The following is a 20,072-nucleotide window of genomic DNA, read 5'->3' on the forward strand; positions in this document are numbered from 1 at the left end:
TTTGAGGCGCTATTAAAAAGGTCTTGTGATATTTTTGCGTTGACGTCTCACCGTGTGCAACTGTTAACATTTGCAATTTTTTATGTTAATTTTTAACTCTAATTTTTATAAAAATATAATTATTTAATATTTAAATTTTATAAATTATAACTATTGAACCTTTAAATTTCATAAAATATAACTATTTAATTATTAAAAATTTAAAACATACACACATAAAAATTATTTAAATAATTATATTTTTATAAAAATTAAGTATTAAAAAAATTAAAATACCATTAAACCTTTTGAACAAAAGTTAAAAGTTAAATTATATATTCAGTTAATCTAATTATTTTGATAAATACAAGTACATCGAGAAACCAGAATTCATAAGCCTTCAACACGTGATCTTTCCTTTATGCCTTTTAGCTGCCTACTCTAATTCACAGCGATGCTGGTTCAACAACAAAGACATTCATATGCTCTATAACGCTTCCTATATTCGCTGAAATTACTAAGGCAATACTAGCTCAACAACACGAGTGACATAGGACACGAAACATCCTACATTTGTGAGCTTTAGAGAGGATATGTGGAGCCTTGTTCTTGGTTTGCAGGGAAACTATGTTCACGGCTCGAACACGAGCCCGTGTCATCCAAATTCCGAATGGAGTAATTTCAATGTGACACCCAATCTATCCTCTAACTTAATAACGCAAAATTCAACAACAGAAAAACTTTGACACTGGTATCTAAGTTATTATTTGTTCTCGTTCAGCCACCAGTTAGATGCTTCCATGTAGGCAGTTGCTCCAGAGTGGGGATCGTTCAGGACAAGCTTCATTCATCATGGTCAACAAGCTTCCAGCATTTAGCTTCTTTTTCAGTTCAATCTCCTGGGATTTGGGAAGTTGCTGATGCACAAAACCAGTGGCATAAGCATTCAACTAATGAATTAAGAAAAGAAAGTCTTGCAACATTAGATATTTGAAGAGAAACATTACAACCTTTGTCAACCATAATATGTAAGTAGCAGCATGTATTGATTGTGCATGAAAATCCTCAAACTTGTTGTCAGGTATAGTTGAGCAAGAATTTACAAGACGCAGCTCATTATCTAAAAAGATATTGACATCATCAGCTACACACGAAGTGTGCCTGGATTGATGGGTTGCATCACCAACATTAGTTGCGAAATGCCTTGTCCAATACAGGGAAAGGAACCGGCGATACAGCCACAGAGCCTGCAATTCAAGGATAAGTGAAATTCAGTTTGAAGTTGACTATGGTGGCTTAAAGACCATTTGCGAATTCCCCAGAAAACTCTCTCTCTCTCTCTCTCTCTCTCCCCCTTTTACGAGAGAAACAGAGGGAAAACAATTTATCTAAAACCAGCGAATCAATAATATACTGTCACAACATGACGCTGTTGTAAATTGTAATGATGAATTGAAATGTTAGAATGCCAGAATTCCTTCCTGGATCTATGAAATAATACCAAACATAACAATGAAGGTGTTCTTGCCTATAAAGGGTACTTTGGATAAGTCATGAATATTCTGTTCATCCTGCATATCTCACCACAGAGAGGGAGAGGGATAGAGAGAGAGAGAGAGAGAAAATAAGCTCTGGGTCTGAGAGCAAGAGTTACCTCTCTTCCTACATAACGTTTGATTAAATCTTCATTCCAGAGAAGCTCTTCCTGTCATGTATCCAGGTTATCAAGAAGTCAAATAAACCAAGTCAAAGTATGGGCATGCAACTATTTTCTTAATTGGTTGCACTATGATTTTCACACAACTGAACGGGACAAGCAACAAACAATTTTTGTCTTGCTTACTTATTAAAACACAGATCAACACGAGGAAAAAAAATCATAAACACAAGGACAACTATCAACTAGAGCTTGACGAATGACTAGCAACATAAATTAACATGTGTACAACTGTACATATAGGGCCCAACGTGTATATGCACATATCTGTTAACTTGATAAATGACAATTACGAGATGTTGTACCTGGGAAGGCATCAAGAGTTTAGCTACATGCATACACACGATGTACAAGTTGGAAGACTAGCTTTCAAAAGAAGAGATAAATGATGATAATTACATCATAGTATGGAAAACCATTTACCTTCCATATTTGATAAACCTCAACATCGTGATCAGAAGTTTCATCTTCTTGTTTGTGCCAGGACAGGTCTAAAATCGTGAGCATCAGTTGCTGCAATTTGACAAGAATTCAAATGATGGAAACAAATTTTATAAACTTGTTAAGCAATATATAGAATTTTGCAAAGTTATTAATGTTTCACACATCATGTCTAACTTTGTAGAAAGAGCTATTCTACTCCAGCAAAATTCAGCTGCTGCTACCATCAATAGGGAAGTCGTGCTATATTAAAATATCCAAGCCCCACCGACGAGTGTTGGATGAGTGGTAAGGCACTCTTCTCCCTTAAGTGTCGAGGGTTCGATCCTCATGAATGGAGGAATGGAGCAAATTCTCGCTAGGAGCACTTTAGCCCTTAAATGGGCCAATGCGATGCGAATAGGATTTAGTTCTAGTCTAATGGATTTTGGAGATACCTGTGGTTATACCCAAAAAAGAAAAAAAAAAAATCCAAGTCCCCATGCAAGATGTCCTCAAGCCACTACATAGTGCTGCAATTCTTCTTCTTTCTAAATTGAATTCATTTTTGTTTTTATCCTGCTCTACATGATTCAATAGAAGTTTCAGAATTTAAGGTGAGAACTCACTGCGCGATAATGGAAGCAAGAATTGTCAGCAACATGTAACCCAGCCCATTTTCTGGATTTGTTCAACTCAAGTAGCACCTGAAGGCAGATATTTGGATTATATAGTTTAGAAGAACCATGAAGAAGTTAAAAATGATAATTTCTAAAATAGTAAGAACCTCATTAAAAGGGAAACTGATCAGAACCAGAAAATACAGGCAATAGGTTTTTCTAGAGTCAGTCTGAGAGTGAATCTAACATACAATTGCAAAAAAATCTGACCTTCCATGCACACTAAGGGAGAGAATGGAGAAAAAAAGATATAATAACACTCTAAAAACATTCATACAATCTGAACACTAACCTGTTCTCTTGTCATGTAAAAAACTAACCAGCAGCGGTGATTCCATGCTCTGTAGTTCATTTTTGATCTCTGCAAAAGGTGAACATCAAGTTAACGGTACACTCTCTATGCCAACATTTGCTTATAGAGAATGTCCCCAAAAACTGAGGTGCCAAAAGTTATTAGTTTGCTGGGAAAAGACAAAATGGTTCCAAAAATAAAAAAAGAGCAAGATGGCTTGCACAGTTATAACTTCTATGGTCATAGTACACTCCGATTTGAAGATATGCTTCTAAAAATTTGTTTGCAAAACCACTATCATCGATTTAGCTTCAATTAAAATAACTGGCATGTCCTTGCAAAGGGTAATGAGAAATTAACTCAAAATGCAACTGCAAAAGAAAATTATAGTTTATCACTACGAAAAGTTTATGAACCTTCATTAATTAATAGTATCCAATTCCTTGAACTGAATTTAAACCTCGGCTATCTTTTCCACTAGATCAGATTCTTTCCCAACAATCTCTTGCACAGCTGAATATTGCCCAGCAATCATCTTGATCACCCACCGCCTGTCAATTTAATATGAGCATAAAAATTAGGTTCTTTATTGGGCTTTTTGCAAAATAAAGTTAAAAAAAAAAATATTTCCTAAATCCTGGTTTGTGGAAAAAATTTTCCCAAATCAAGGTAAATCAAGGCTTTACCGCATTTTATAAGTGCGGTAGTCTTTACCGCACTTATAAAATGCGGTAGAGAGTAAAATTATTATTTTTTTTAAATAAAAAATTTCTACCGCACTTTAAGTAAAATTATTATTTTTTTTAAATAAAAAATTTCTACCGCACTTTTAAAGTGCGGTAGAATTTTTAATAATTTTTTAAAAAAATCTACCGCACTTTAAAAGTGCGGTAAAGAGGTGAGTGATATAAAAATAATTTTTTTTTAAAAAATAAAATTCTACCGCACTTTTGAAGTGCGGTAAAATTTTATTTAAATTTATTTTTAATAATTAAAATATTACCGCAATCTTAAATAAATTGCGGTTGGAACGGAGAACGTATTACCGCACTTTAAAAGTGTGGTAATACGTTCACTTTACACATTACCGCACTTTTGAAGAGCGGTAATGTGTAAAGTTTATTTAATATATATTATATTAATTATATTTATTTATTTATAAAATTTATAGGTAATTATAAAAATTATATTAATATTAATTATTTAATATAATTAAAATTTAATATAATAATCATCATATATAAATTTATTTTAATAATTAAAATTATATATATAATATTATAATTATATTTATTTAAATATAATTTAATATAATTAAAATTTATTTTAATTATATTCCTTCATCTAGTCTAGGCACACAACCATTCTCTGGCAATTTTGTACAGTACACATCGGGGCAGCAGTACTCCACTTTTGCATCTGATGATATCTATTTACCATCGCATTATACTGCAACACGAGATCCGAGCTCGGTAGCTCCTGATCTTAATATTAATCCTGCTGCTGCTGAAGGTGAGGGTACAAGTGGTGACCGTCGGCCATATAGAACTCGACGTCCACATGAACGAAAGGGACGTCCATGTGGCACGGGAGGACATTTGGGACATCATTAGCATTATTTTTTTTATTTTATCATTTATAATTATATTGTTCTATTTTTATTACATTCTATAATTTTAATTATTTATATATTTTTTTAAATTTTTATGATTCTTAAATATTTAAATATTATTTATAAATATAATTTTAATAAAAATAATAAATTCTATGAATAAATAAAATATATGATATTATTTATAAAATAAATATAATTATGATATTATATTTAAATAAATATAATTATAATGTTATATATATAATTTTAATTATTAAAATAAATTTATATATGATTATTATTATATTAAATTTTAATTATATTAAATAATATTTAAATAAATATAATTATAATATTATATATATAATTTTAATTATTAAAATAAATTTATATATGATCATTATTATATTAAATTTTAATTATATTAAATAATTAATATTAATATAATTTTTATAATTATCTATAAATTTTATAAATAAATAAATATAATTAAATAATATATATTAAATAAACTTTACACATTACCGCACTTCAAAAGTGCGGTAATATGTAAAGTGAACGTATTACCGCACTTTTAAAGTGCGGTAATACGTAATTTATTTAAGATTGCGGTAATATTTTAATTATTAAAAATAAATTTAAATAAAATTCTACCGCACTTTTGAAGTGCGGTAGAATTTTATTTTTTTTAAAAAAATTATTTTTATATCACTCACCCTTTACTGCACTTTTAAAGTGCGGTAGATTTTTTTAAAAAATTATTAAAAATTCTACCGCACTTTAAAAGTGCGGTAGAAATTTTTTATTTAAAAAAAAAAATAATTTTACTCTCTACCGCATTTTATAAGTGCGGTAAAGACTACCGCACTTATAAAATGCGGTAAAGCCCTGATTTACCCTGATTTGGAAAAATTTTTTCCGTAAACCAGGATTTAGGAAATTTTTTTTTTTTTTAACTTTATTTTGCAAAAAGCCCTTCTTTATTATGGGAGAAAAAGTTCCTAATAGTTATATTGGTCAATTATCCAGAAATTTCTAAAAGCTGAGACAATAAAAGTAAGCAACATCAAATTAAGAGCAAGAGAACACATCAGGTATGTTACCTATGGCACCAAGCTTGTTCACTTTTAGGTGAATATGAAAGAACAAGGCCTGAGAAGAGAAGTTCGTCACTAAACAAAGACATGTGTCGCTTCTTTGACAAAATTAACTTCCTGGGAGATGCATACAAGCAACAAGCAAAACAAGCAATATATGTAAAATAGTATTATTTGTATATCCATGCTAAGACAAAAACTGAAAGTAGCCAACTTTCAGATTGTGAAAGATGTTTTAACTAGAACAGATTATAACAAGGAAGAATACCTGGAATTCCATGCAGTGCCAAAGTCACAGCTCAACAATAAGAGCGCCTTGCTATGCTTCATGACCTCACTTTCCATAGCTGAAGACCTAGGTGAATCCATCTCATCCTCAGATGCGCCTGGCAAATTCTCAACTATCTTATATTGTCTAATTGAATCCATAAAAGCATCTTTGGCAGCCTTATACAAAGGAAGAAGTACGTGCGCTGAAATCCCCAACTTATGATCTCTGTTCCAAAAATTGGAATCCTCATGATCCAAGGAATTGTCGGAGCTCCAGATCTCATCTTTTGATTGTTGTTTGCTACTCTCCGCTTCTTTATTTAGAATCACGAATTGGGAAGGGTGAATAAACCCTACTTCATCACTGTACCGGATTAGAAACCCATAATAAAGGATTAACATGCATAATTACAGATCATAATAGGATGCATGGAAAACTGGAAAGAATAAGGACGATAAATGCTTACATCAGAGGATCGGAATCCAATATGTGCTCGAATTGATCCAGCAGATCAAAACCATTTCCTTTCGAAATCAAATCACCTTTGCTCATCCTCGGTTCTAACTGCCACCAAAAAAGTAAAAAGGTGTAATCGAATCGAAACAAACTGAGCCGAATTGGAAAGCTTAGGCTTGATTAGCAAAAGCATTTGGAAGCTCGAGCTCGATTCGTGAAAATTTTATTGAACTAGAACTCAGCTTATAATGAGCTCTTTTAACATATTAACAAGCCTAATTCGAGCTCGGCTTGTTAACATGTTTTTGGGCTTCAGATTAGCTCGTTTAGATGGTAAATGCACTCGTTTAAAAGATAAAGCTTGAGCTCAATTTCAAGCTCAATCAAAGAGCTGGAGCTCGATCTAAGAGATCAAAAAGCTTGAGTTTGAGCTCGAGCTTGAATTTCATATTAAAAACACAATATTTGCAACACATCTTAATCTGTCATTAGTCATTATTGATATAAAAGCAAATTATAGAAAGATTAAATACATACAAACTACAACAATATAAAACAGATAAAAATAAATTTCATCAAACGACACAAATTTGAATATCAAATATATCAAAGCAAACTAAATTTGAAAACATGCTAAATAACCCAATCTTGGATAGTCCTCGCTTGCTCAATTTGAAGTGAGGAAAACAAACTGACCTAATTGCATGAATAAGCATTGAAATAGCAGAAGATGACAACATCTTCTATACCAAGAACTACAATTTAAATGAAACATTTTCTGTTCCTTGGCATTGAGGGCATGTGCATAGTCCATTTTTACCACAGCCATGTGCATTGAGAACATGGTGCCTATACCGATATACACTCAGCAAGAGGACCATATTGATATACAGTGGGTAAGGGGAAATACCCAAAGATGTTCAACTCAGCTGAATAAACTATGTTATTGAGAAAATATTGCATAGAAGCATAGCACATCTTGAAGCCAACAAAAAAAGTGCTTGAATTTCCATTGTATACCCATAAACACCCTGCCGAAATAAATAATAAAGAATTACATTCATGAACTAACAGATAAGAGAAGAACAAAACTACCAATCAGATCTATATTAGGGTTATCATAACAGTTCTAGTATTGCAAAATACTTCCCCATGAAATTATTTTACAAGAAAAAGCAAAAGCAGTTCTTCGAGCATTACCTAACAAATCTGATATAAGATCAAATTATAGTCAAATACATAGGAGAAGAACTTCTCTGATAGTAATCCAAGTCAAGTGGAAATCAGCAATCTAAGAGATTAAATAATAATCGATTTCGTTGAAGCATAAGTTTTATGACAGTAAGCCAAGTACAGTGGTACTAAGTAAGACCATAACCATAACTGCTTGGCTAAAACAGTTGTATCATAATTCTTTCTCAGCAGATGCATCCCTTGTCACTCTTAGGTTCACTTAGAACAAGTGCGCAGCCGTATTGAATTCCCATCTAGGCAATAGACTGTTAGCCAATTACATACCAACAACTTGACTTATCTAGACACATGATCAGCATCTAAAGGCCAAAATTATAACCAGGCTGTGGAGACATCAATTTGAATTTGTGTAAGAAAGATGGTATTTAATCAAAAACAAACGAAGCACATGAAATCCAATAGTGAGGAAGCTGTTGCAGTCAAGATTAGTCAATGGAAATGAACACCATAAACAACTAAAATTTCTCAAAACAACTAATAGATTTAGGATACTAACCCTACTGCCAAAAAATGATAAATAGATATCAAGGTAGCTGAGACGAAGCAACAGATAAATGGAAGAAAAGAGCTGAATCAAATAATGGAAGGTCTTCTCGTTGAATCGGGCTACACGGTGAAGGGAGGCGTGCGGCGCAGCTGGGCTGGAGAATGTGGAGAGCTGCTGAACTCCTCCTCAAAGACGACGTAGTTTTGCTTGATAGGTTTTAAAGATATTTTTCATAATAAATTATTAATATATTATCATTTTATATTGTCATTTAAACACTCATTAAAATACTAATTTTTTCTAATGTGTATTCTTATATATTTATGATTTAATTTTTTTTATATAATTTTTAATTAGATTTTGTAACCAATTAAATATATTACTTCCTTATTATAATATGAAAATCCCATAATTGTGTATTTTGAAAAATCCCACTTTTAATCTTTTATATACTTTTTTATATGATATAAATTATAGATAGATTATTAATTCAAAAAATTATTAAATGTAACACAAATACACCATATTATATGAAATAATTATATAAATATAAATATAATTTATTTTTTTTACTAATTTATTAACAAAACTTAAAAAAAATAGATGAAAGGATTAAGCTGTTGATAAAGTTAAAAATAAAAAATATTTTAATTAATTTAAAAATATATAGAAATTAATTTATAAATAATGATAATATTAGAAATTAAACGGTAAGACTTCCTAAATTTAAAAACATAAAATTAATTTATGATATATTAAGAAAAGCTCACTTTTGTTAATAATGGCATATAATGGAGTTTTTAGTAAATCACCTTTGCCAGGTGAATTCGCACGTGCATTTCGAGCCATCTACTAAACCGCGAATGTGAGAAAGAGATGTTACAGTGTCAAAATGGATAGAAGAAAAAGGAGGAAAATTGAAGGCGGAGAGAGAAAACAATGAAAACTGCTTTCATTGTACTAACAAAACAAAAAAAAATATACTTTTTTTTTTCTTCTTCTTTTTTTCCCTGTTCTCTTTCATTTGAAATCAAAAGCTTCAAATGAAAAACATTTCTGCAAAACTCCTTTTTCTCATATCTTCTATCAGCTGTCCTTTTTTAAAAATCTATTTTCGATTTGATTTAATTTCGTGAAAATTTTATTGAATTTGCGGAAATTTTCCTCTTATTTTTTTACCCCTAGTTCATGATTATTATGAAATGCGGTTTCATGTTCTTATTTATTAGTACTCAGGGTTTTGATCTCCATTTATTTCATCCGTGGGGCAAATCCTTTATTGAGTTTTGATTTTCTTTTTTTATTGATTAATTTGTTTGTATAATCATCAAGTTGGTTTTGAATTCATACTGCATTAGATTTTTTTTTTCGGTTGATTGTTGTTGAAATAGTTAAAGCTGAGATAACTCCAAAATTCTTGCCACTCAAAGAGATTTTGGATTTTGAGTGTTGAAATAATTAGATTTTTTAGAATCCCCCCTCCGCAACCTCCACAATTGGTTATACAAATCAAATTTAGTGATGGATCATATAATTGGGGGTAAATTCAAAATGGGTCGGAAGATCGGTGGTGGATCCTTCGGCGAGCTATTTCTTGGTCAGCTATTTTCTCTTAATGCGTTAACTATTTGCATACGGATGCTTGCAATTTCTTTTGCTACAAAGTAATGTGGTTTGCGGCTTTATTGGTACAGGGGTTAATGTACAGAATGGAGAGGAAGTTGGTATAAAGCTGGTATGAGACCAATTTTCTCTTTGAGTTTTTATTGGTTAACGCTTTCTTGTGTTGGATTACCACTGAAGGGAAAGAAAAAGTCCTTAGCAATAGAAATAAATTTGGCCAAATATTCTCTATTTGTGGCTTTTAATTGGTTTCTTGGTTTATGCAATGTGCTTTGAGTTGGCATATCTTTTGCTTTTTTACTTTAAATTGTTGTATCTGCTTTGCCATTAGCGCATTGCTGCAACTTGAAAGTTATGGCTTAAGCTCTTGGTACCTCAGATGTTGACCAGGGAATTATAAAAAAGTAAAAAAGATGAGCCATTATATTGTTGAGAAAAAGATTTTGACGACATTATAGCATTCAAAGAGCTCTTGGCTACTGACAAGAAATACCTAGCATGATTTGTTTCAGAAAGATTATAGTCCAAACTTTTTCCAGAGTTAAAAGAGGCAGTTAAATCATAATGTTCTGGCACATAGACATTGAACTTATGACAGCACCTATGAGTAGATGTTAGATGGATAATCTGGTTATTTGCTCAGCAATTTATTTGAAAATAAATTTATGGTGAAGTAGGAAGTTGAGGTGGCATCTCAAACTTAAAAGTATCTTCCATAGTAGCTAAACTACTGCACTAATCCTGTGCATATAGGGATATGCATATAGTGAAAGGTTCTACCTGGCCCTGGATCTTGTAGACTATGTTACCCTGTGACAGTGACCTATATATCATTCTGGGGATTGTGGCTCCTCCAACTCACAGTTATTATAAGGTTGAATCAACACTTCTTCCTGAGGGATGGGTGTGACTGATGTTTATTCAGCACTGCTTATTGTCCCTTTCTTATGAAATAATTGTCTTTTTTGTTCTTGGAGCTGTATGTCATTGAAGATTACGTACTTTTAAGTGGTGTGGCACTGATAATAGTGGAAACATATGAGATCAACGGATAATGTATGTACTTTATTATTTTGGAGCATGTTTAATGTTCTCTGTCTCACAACAATACTTCTTTTCTCCTTCTTAATACTCAGGAACCTGCAAAGACCAAGCATCCTCAGCTTCACTATGAATCTAAAATTTATATGCTTCTTCAAGGAGGAAGTAATTTCTCATTCTCATGTTATTTATAACAATGTGCTCTGACTAAGTAATCCTTTAACTGGCATATTTGCACTAAAATTGACCTGAGTGGTTGTCTGTTTTGTTGTTTAATGAAGCGGGAATTCCTCAACTCAAGTGGTATGGTGTTGAGGGCGAGTACAATGTCATGGTCATTGACCTTCTAGGGCCAAGTCTTGAAGACTTGTTCAATTATTGCAATAGGAAGTTTTCCTTGAAAACAGTGTTGATGCTTGCAGATCAGTTGGTTTGTATTCACTTCTCATTGTAGAAAGTAGTTTGCCTGCCTAAATGAATATGTGCTGCTGGAATTTCTTTCACTAATCTTTTGATTGCTTCTCAGATTAACAGAGTCGAGTATATGCACTCAAAGGGTTTTCTTCATCGTGATATAAAGCCTGACAACTTTCTTATGGGTTTAGGACGAAAAGCCAATCAGGTAATATACTTGCAGAGGCTTTTAGTTGATGCAGCACTTGTGCGTTCCAAGGTCCAACTCATGATATTAATTTTTCATGCGTTGTTCATTATGCAAGCCCAACTCTTTCTGAAGTAGCTGTACAGCGGAAAGGATCTGATATCTAGTTAACATTGACCTTTTTCCTGTTTTATTTTTATTATTATTTTTTTCCCTTTTTTTAATTTTGAGATCACTTAGTTCAAAAGTGATACTGTTGGTTATCTCATCATTATTGTTCTAATTCCAGTAAATCTTCTCTGATATGAAATGACAGCCACTAGTTTTGTCCTTGCTATATGTTTTTTAGGGTGTGCATCCCTGCAGGGTGTGAAGTAATGTTCACTCTTTGCAATGTTGTGTGACTTCATTTTATTCCATCCTCTACATTGCCTGTAAATTTTAACAAACAGTATCCATGTGAGGGATGTCTAAACCTCAATACATAAGTACAGCAGTAAATCGTGTTAATTGTATTTACATTCAACAGATACTATTTCATATTGGTAATATAGTTGAATGTGTAACATTTGTAATGAGCACTGGACTCATGATATTAGATCATGGTATAGTTATTTGAATCAGACATGGAAAATAAGCTAATGATATGGTTATTATTATCTATGTTCCTGAAATATGTAAGACAAGTGTGTTACTTGATCAAAGGTGTCAAGTATCAACTGCTGCAATTGCAAAGTTATTATAGTTGCCTTTGTTTTGACTTTGAGAGAGATTTCATGTTACTTGCACCAATAGCTACTAATTAAACCGTTTTGTTTCCCCACTTCCTGGTTAATATTGAAATGAGGACATTTTCTTTTCTTTTCTTTTCTTTTTTCCCATTAAGTTGCTATCTAATAACTGGTTGACTATGCAACAGGTTTACGTCATTGACTATGGGCTTGCAAAAAAGTATAGGGATCTTCAAACACATAAGCACATACCCTACAGGTGTTCTGTGGCTTTTCTTTTTCTTTTGTTTGTTTGCCCTTCTCTAGGGAAGTTTCAGAGTCTGTATCAGCTTGCGTTTTTCCCTTTGTCATCTTATTTCTGTGTGTAGCAATTTATGTGAATTTTTTGATGTTGAAAAAGTTGGAAGAGAATGCTGTAATAGATTGATCTTTCTTGTGTCATTTTGAATAACGCTGATTACTTTCCAGGAAGGTACTATAGGAAAACCTTTATGTGGCATTAGATGAACTATCTTACAAGGGTATCAGTATTGTTAATAACACAGTATTCAAATAATGATAATACTTGGATTTATTTTGCTTACTTCTAATCTCTTTTTAGATGCATAGGCAGTTATCAATTTAATTGAAGCGGGATATAAATTTATGACAATTGGCACTTACCTGAATGTTTTTCTAGAAATATTTAAATGATTTACAAAAATTCTAGCTGGCTTTCCTCTGATTTGGTATTGGGACAGTTCTGGACAATGGACATGTTATGGTTGCTTATGTTGGTTTTGAATTCTAGGGAAAATAAAAATCTCACCGGCACAGCTCGATATGCTAGTGTGAACACTCACCTTGGAGTTGGTGAGTAAACTATTACGTTGGTTATTGAATGTTAATTACCAGGCGAAGAATTTCAGAAATTTTTCTGTGCATCAAGTTCCATTCTTACTGCTTTTTGCTTGTCTGCAGAACAAAGCAGAAGAGACGACTTGGAATCTCTTGGTTATGTACTAATGTATTTCCTAAGGGGAAGGTTGAAAAATATTGTAGCTATTATCCTAGAGTTATTTAATATTTCTTCTGAAGTTTTTCTCTCTTTTTTTTTTTTTAATTTAAGAATGAGAGATTATTTATTTTCTGCATTTCTAAGTTTGTGTACCATTGGTTCCAGCCTTCCCTGGCAGGGTCTTAAAGCAGGGACAAAGAAGCAAAAATATGATAAAATCAGTGAAAAGAAGATGTTGACTCCTGTTGAGGTATTGGAATTTTCAAACCTGACACCTACACGTGGAATCTTGTACCTTAAGTTGTTGTGCAGATTGCATTTCTTTCAATATATAATTCCAGGCTGGTTTGGTGATGCTGTTGTTTTTGTTGGCCTTATCATAGCAAAATTCTTTCCCAGGTTCTCTGCAAATCATATCCACCTGAATTCATATCATACTTCCACTACTGTCGAGCAATGCGTTTTGAAGACAAGCCCGATTATTCCTATTTGAAAAGGCTTTTCCGCGATTTATTTGTTAGAGAAGGTAAATAAAAGAAGGTTATATTTGTTAAATTTGGGTTTTGTTCATGTAATGTCAGAATGTTACAAGCTAATGATCTTTTCATTGGAAAAGTTATTTGCTATTTATTACTTCTGCCTCTTTTTAATAGCTACAACTGCAAGCTTGCGTTTTTATGACTGTTGTACTCTTGATGATGTCTAGTTGAGAGCAAAATGTTACTTCTTCCTCTCTAGCCTATTGTGTGAGAACAACACACGTTATCTAGGCTATAGCAAATTGCATGGTCTAGTCTGGTTATTAACATGGGTTACCTATTCAGGTTATCAGTTTGACTTTATCTTTGACTGGACTATATTAAAGTATCCTCAGATTGGTTCCAGCTCCAGACAGCGGGTTAGCTCTTGTCGCTTTTCTGTACTGTGGATTTCTTCTTTGCCTTTTGTTTTGTATTCATTATTCTGTTTCTTCTTTCATATTCAGCAGTCTAGTGGGAAAGCTGGTACTAAACCACGGCAATCTGTTGAACAAACAGAAAAGGCTCCAGGTTTGTTTTGTTCCTTCTCAAAATATAGGAAGGTATAGAGGGACTGCTAAGAGTGTTTATTGATATGTCCAACTCTGTTAAAGTAACATAAACTTGTTTCTTGAGCTGACTTCTAACAAACAGCTGCTAGATTAACATTTGTGGTAATGGCCATTTAATATTTCCCCCCCCATCCCCAAAATTCTATGTTGCTTGGACTCGTGTATGAGTATCTGATGTGGGTATGTGGTCAGATGCACCTGTTTTCCTCTCTTTTTGAAGTGTCCAAGTATACTTATTCAGCTCGGATACCTAAGGGTTTATTAACATCAAACTTTGCATGCATAATTTTTTTCCCTCTGTTAATTTGTCAAGCTATTTTGCTTCTCTCCTCTCAGACTTTTAAACGCCTTCCTGTTTATGTTTGTGTTTTAAGTAGTAAAACAAGAGACTCGTGATAGATCTTCAGGTGCACTTGAAGCATTCGGTAGAAGAACTGCTTCTGGTGCCATACAGCAGGGCGACCGCTTGAAGCATAGGACATCAGAGGATGCATCAGCATCCAAGGATGCCGTAAGTAATGAAAAGCAAAAACTGCATCACTTTTGTGCTTGCACACCTCCTAAATTCCTCTCCTGTAATGCTAAACTCAAATGTGAACGTCCATCTTTTTCAGCGATCTCATACAGAAAGAGCTCGAAATACTCGTAATGGCAGTGTGTCGAAGAAGGCTGTTGCTTCGAGCAGCAGGCTTTCTACTGTTGCTGGCAGTGAGAGTAGATCAAGTTGGCTGTTCTCAAATAATAGTCGTCTGTCTACCACCCACAGAATTCATTCGAGACCCGAGTCCAAAGTCTCCCAAGCCGCTGCCACAAAAGACACTCCTGACAATCTGCTTAGGAGCTTTGAGAAGCTCAACACTGGCATGGATAAGAGCAAGCGATGAACATTGATGCAATACATTTAGTTAAAAAATGATGCTGCTTTATTCAGGGCAAGTGTTCGTTTTCCACTCTGATTCGAGTAATCATAAATAAAATTTATATAGCTAAATTACGGTACACTTTGCCATTTTACGAAAGTAATATTCACCGGCATTCCCTATGAGCTGTTCTGATGTAGTTCTGTAAATTGACCACGAAGAAGACACAAATTTACCCAGAAACTGTTGCACATTTGAGGCTTAGTCATATAATGTTGCAACTATGGGTAGAATACTGAGTCTGCAATCTGCTTGTAGCATTTCTGTAGCACTCATCAGATTAAACTGTTCACAATTGACTCTTTATGATCATTATCTGTGTAAATAAGTGTACCTCAAGGGAAGCAAAATGGCTTCAAACCTATCAGATTTGAATAAGAATTAAGAAATGTCTTACTTAATTTATTTCATTTTGACTTAAATTGGTCAAAATTGTCAGCTTGAATAATAAAAAGGGTCTGGGACCTGGTGGATACCTAAATTAATTGAGAAAAACAAATTATAAATATTTATTTGAAATGAAGAATTTAATTCAATTTTTTTTTTTTACTTTTTATCAATTCTCTTATTTGAAATGAACATATTTAATTTTTTTTAATTTAAAAAAGTTCATTTAAAAAGGCATGACAGCACATAAAAGCTGCCAATATACTAACTAAATTGAACTAAGAACGTATTGATTATAATTGAATTAACATAAAATATTATACATTTTTAGATGAATAACTATTAATAAAAATACACTTATAATTACTAACTTATTTTTAGTAAAATAATGAATATAAATTAAATATTATTTTTAAAAATAATAATTATAAACTAACATTTTATAATATATTATAATTATCATATTCTTAAAACAAAACTTAATTATTTGATTGCTTTCATTACGTAAGTAAAGATAATTTATGTAAAAACTATTGGTAAAATATTTTAATTAATGCAATTTAATCATTTAATTATAACTAAATCATTGGGAAGAATAATTCGGGTTCATAAGAAGGATTATTAAACTAAACACTTCTTCAAAAAGATTATGATAATAAAATGAATAAATCAATTAGCATAATTTTCTTTTTTTTAGATTTTACAGGAGAGATGATAAATTTTATTGAAATTGCATATTGATATGAGGCTCAAGGTTCACATCTCTATTACTACATGCTCTTACAAAGGATTTGAGAAGTTTTTTTAAAATTATTTTAATACTTTTATTTTTTTTATTAGTCCACTTATATATTTTATATTTATTGTTGGTGAGTTATTATTTTCATAATCTTGTTCGTTTAATTTATTTTTTGAATTTTTTTTATACTTTTTCAGTTTGTTTAATTTGTTTTTTAACTTTTTTATATAATCTAAATTTGTTTAATTTATCTTTTGAATTTTTTTGCATAATTTAGGTTCGTTTAATTTGTCAATTAAATTTTTTTATATAATCTAAGTTCATTTGATCTATCTTTTAGATTTTTTTATAGTTCGTTTAATTTGTCTTTTAAATTTTTAATAAAAAATAATTTGTATTTATATATTTATTTTGTTATATATATATATATATACTGAATTACCGTCATTTTGAAGTGCTATATTTTTTTTAAAAAAAATAAAAATTCATTTATTTATAAAAAAAATATAACATTTAAATTGCATAACAAACCTATAAATAGGGGTGAGCAGTATTCAGTTCAAATTGAAAAAATCGATCGAACCGAATCGATTTAAAAATTTAGTTCGGTTTTTTATATATTTCGGTTTGGTTCGGTTTTTAATTTCAAAAATTTTAGTTATTTCGGTTCGGTTCGGTTCGGTTTTGATCAGAAAAAACCAAAAAAATCGAACTGAATCGATTAGTGATAATAATATATTTTTTTAATAATATAGAGAAATTAAATCATATTAAAATTAAAATATTTTAATTAAATTTTAAAATATTAAAAAAATGTAAAAAATAAAAAAAAATTATTAAAAATCGAAACCGAACCGAATCGAACCGAATCGAACCGAATCATACCGGTTCAGTTCGATTCGGTTTCTGATCAAAATCGGTTCGGTTCAGTTTTCATAAATACTAAAATTTCGATTTTTGGTTTATTTGGTTCGGTTCGGTTTTGAACCGAACCGACCGAATGCTCACCACTACCTATAAATATTAAAACTTAAGAACATATCAAATATTTTTTAATTAAAAATTACTATTATATAATTATAAAAATAATTATATTATATATCATTTTTTAATAAATAAACTAGTTTAGCACCATTTAAGGAATTAGAAGTACTTTATGAATCTAAGTGATTTAATTGGTAATAAAATTTATCTGTACTGTTATTCAAAATAAATGTAAAAGAAATAATTTTAAAATAATAATTAAAAAAATTTACATTTAAAATTATTTATACATTACAAAATTTAATAACTTTGTAGCACATTTGACTGAAAATTTTGATTTTAAATTTTGTAAAAGAAATTTGGGGTTTTGTTTATCCTTACTGCAATTTCGATCGTTATGAACAAATTAAAGATGATGTATACTGTTTAATCATAAAAAAAATTTATTTTTTATTATTTATCAATAAAATTAATAGCTATATAATTAAAGTTCGTGCAAAATGCAAATGCAGACTAATTAAAAATTAAAGGTTTTTAGATGTCGATAGCTAAAGTCAATTAAATTATAGAGATTGAGAAAAATCTCCTGCTAAAAATAGATATTTTTAATTATAAAAAACTCGCTAAAAATTGAAGAAAAAAAAAAAAAGAATGTCTATATCAAAATAAGATACGAAGAGACTGATGTACAACAAGAAAACAAACTCCTAGATAAAGAGGCTTTATTGAAAGAAAATTCTCTTATCTAATTATCTAAAGAAAAAAGATCCATAAGTGTAGCATAATTTTTTTGCCTAGATTTAGCATAAGAATTTACTGCAAAATACATATGAAATCTACATTAGTCAATTATTATAAGAGGTAATTATGTCTTCTCTTTCTCTATCTATGGGAATTTTCTCTTTTTTTGAGGTTCTTATCTCTTTTTTGTTAGAATATGTAATACCCGGCTAGATTCCGGTATCGGAATCCCTACCTTCCGGCGGAATCTTCGTTGGAATCTGAAATTTCTGAAGATGCCAGAGGCTTTTAGAGGGGTAAAATGTGTTTTCTAAAAGGTTTTTACTGATTTCATGGTTTTAAATGAAAAAGAATTGAGTTTTAAAAAGAAAAGACCAAGGAGGCGTTTGCCAGGTTCGGCCGCCGAAAGTGAAGTTCGGTCGCCGAACATGGAAAGGCTTCAAGAGCGCCTTTGGCCTCCGAAAGTCTTGTTTGAACGAGCCAAGGTTCGGCCGCCGAACATGCATGAGTTTAGGGGACACGTTAGGCTGCTGAAGGTGGTTCAGCAGGCCACCTATAAAGGGCCATCAGATCGGAAATGGGCGAGTTTTCTCCCCATTCTCGAGCTCAGGTGAGTTTTTGTCTTCCCTTGGCCGTTTTTATGTTTTTCTTCATCTCCTTCATGTTTTCATGAGTTCCATGGTTATTTTGAAGAGTTTTCAAGCTTAGATCAAGTTTTGGGAACTTGGAGACCTAAGGAGTTGATTTCTCCCATCTCCAAGTTAGAGCTCGCACAAACCCTCGATCTTCAAGAGGTAAGTGTGGATCTATGCTTTCTTTTACGTTTCATGAAGTTTTAAGTAAGTTTTAAGAAGTCTTGATGGTTGAGTATGGGTAGATATGCATGTTAGGGTCTATGTGGGTTTTATGCCCATTGTATGTTATGTGATGATATGTTGGAAGTTTATGCTCCTCTATGCATGTGGGAGTGAGTATGCATGATGGGGAGAGAGAGCATGTGAGAATTTTGGTTGTTTCCGGTTTATGTTACCCTTTATGTAAATGTGTGTTTTTACATGATAAATGTAATGTTGTTGGGGGTTTAGGATAGTTTGGGGACCCCTATGTGCTTGGTTGCATGTTGTAGAATAGTTAATGCATGTTTTAGGAGGTTGGATGCTTGTTTTGGGGTGTTTGGAAGGTTTGGGAGGCTTGAATACATGGGAAGCTGAGTTCTGCCCTTCTAGGAAGAACTCAGGTTCGGCCGCCGAAAGTAGTTTCGGCCGCCGAACCTGCCTTTGGGTGCATGGATTGGCCGCCTAACCTTGCCCCCGAAAGTTGAGTTTTGGCTTGAAAGCAGACTTTCGGCCGCCGAAGGAAGGATTCGGCCGCCGAAAGTGCCTAACTTTCGTCTCTGGAGTGGGACTTTCGGCCGCCGAAGGTGCAGCCGAAAGTGCCCGAGTTTCGTCTCTGGAGGAAGGGTTCGGCCGCCGAAAGTGCCCTGTCCAGCCTTTTCAAGGTTGTTTTCTATGCATGTTTAAGTGATGTTTTAAGGGGTTTTTGGGTAGTTGTTTATGAGTTGTTTAGAGTGTGTTGGCACCTCATTCGAGTCCACCTGTGTAGGATCGGACCCGAGGGATCGAGGAGGCCATCAGTATTAGCAGTTGCAGAGTCAGTTCAGCGTCTGCCAGAGGTGAGTAGAACTAAACTTAATCTTTTATTTTACGAAATCAAATGCCTAAAGCATGTTCACGCATCATGTTTATATGTAATAGGTTGATTGCACTAGTTACACGAATATGACGCCTTGCATTATTTATTGTTGATGTGGATGGACCAAGGCAACCCCAATAGCCCATGTTATGTATGAAAGACCTGGGTAAGTCCCTTCGTGGGCCAGACACTATGTTATGTATGAAAGACCTGGGTAAGTCCCTTCATGGGCCAGGCACTATGCAGAGGGAGTTTTGGTGGTCATGTCCGTCTGTTATG

General features: G+C 32.5%; 2 protein-coding genes across 9 annotated transcripts; one reads left to right on the forward strand and one right to left on the reverse strand.

Moving 5' to 3' along the window:
* Nucleotides 1–258: 258 nt before the first annotated feature.
* LOC110621026 (protein prenyltransferase alpha subunit repeat-containing protein 1) lies at nucleotides 259–8,444 on the reverse strand. 5 transcript variants are annotated; one of them, XM_043959123.1, is made up of 12 exons: nucleotides 8,257–8,444; nucleotides 7,417–7,537; nucleotides 6,517–6,614; nucleotides 6,048–6,413; nucleotides 5,786–5,896; nucleotides 3,549–3,639; nucleotides 3,089–3,157; nucleotides 2,746–2,823; nucleotides 2,120–2,209; nucleotides 1,634–1,684; nucleotides 990–1,226; nucleotides 259–896 (listed from the first exon to the last, which is right to left on the reverse strand). In XM_043959123.1, the coding sequence occupies exons 3-12, from the start codon at nucleotides 6,600–6,602 to the stop codon at nucleotides 768–770; spliced, it is 1,308 nt and encodes a 435-aa protein (XP_043815058.1). In that variant the 5' UTR covers nucleotides 6,603–6,614; nucleotides 7,417–7,537; nucleotides 8,257–8,444; the 3' UTR covers nucleotides 259–767. The 5 variants fall into 5 exon arrangements, with proteins under 5 accessions (XP_043815058.1, XP_021620728.1, XP_021620724.1 ...); XM_021765036.2 differs by lacking the exon at nucleotides 7,417–7,537; XM_021765032.2 differs by having other exon boundaries at nucleotides 6,517–8,083.
* A 678-nt stretch (nucleotides 8,445–9,122) lies between these two features.
* On the forward strand, nucleotides 9,123–15,651 carry LOC110621161 (casein kinase 1-like protein 10). 4 transcript variants are annotated; one of them, XM_021765284.2, is made up of 14 exons: nucleotides 9,123–9,844; nucleotides 9,942–9,982; nucleotides 11,007–11,076; nucleotides 11,193–11,341; nucleotides 11,438–11,533; nucleotides 12,432–12,502; nucleotides 13,034–13,095; nucleotides 13,204–13,267; nucleotides 13,406–13,490; nucleotides 13,640–13,766; nucleotides 14,065–14,138; nucleotides 14,226–14,289; nucleotides 14,705–14,841; nucleotides 14,945–15,651. In XM_021765284.2, exons 1-14 carry the CDS (start codon nucleotides 9,769–9,771, stop codon nucleotides 15,212–15,214), a joined length of 1,386 nt encoding a protein of 461 aa, XP_021620976.1. In that variant the 5' UTR covers nucleotides 9,123–9,768; the 3' UTR covers nucleotides 15,215–15,651. The 4 variants fall into 4 exon arrangements, with proteins under 4 accessions (XP_021620976.1, XP_021620978.1, XP_021620979.1 ...); XM_021765286.2 differs by having other exon boundaries at nucleotides 14,229–14,289; XM_021765287.2 differs by having other exon boundaries at nucleotides 14,229–14,289; nucleotides 14,708–14,841.
* Nucleotides 15,652–20,072: the final 4,421 nt, after the last annotated feature.

This window comes from Manihot esculenta, chromosome 8 (genome assembly GCF_001659605.2).
Source record: "Manihot esculenta cultivar AM560-2 chromosome 8, M.esculenta_v8, whole genome shotgun sequence".
Lineage (NCBI taxonomy): Eukaryota > Viridiplantae > Streptophyta > Magnoliopsida > Malpighiales > Euphorbiaceae > Manihot > Manihot esculenta.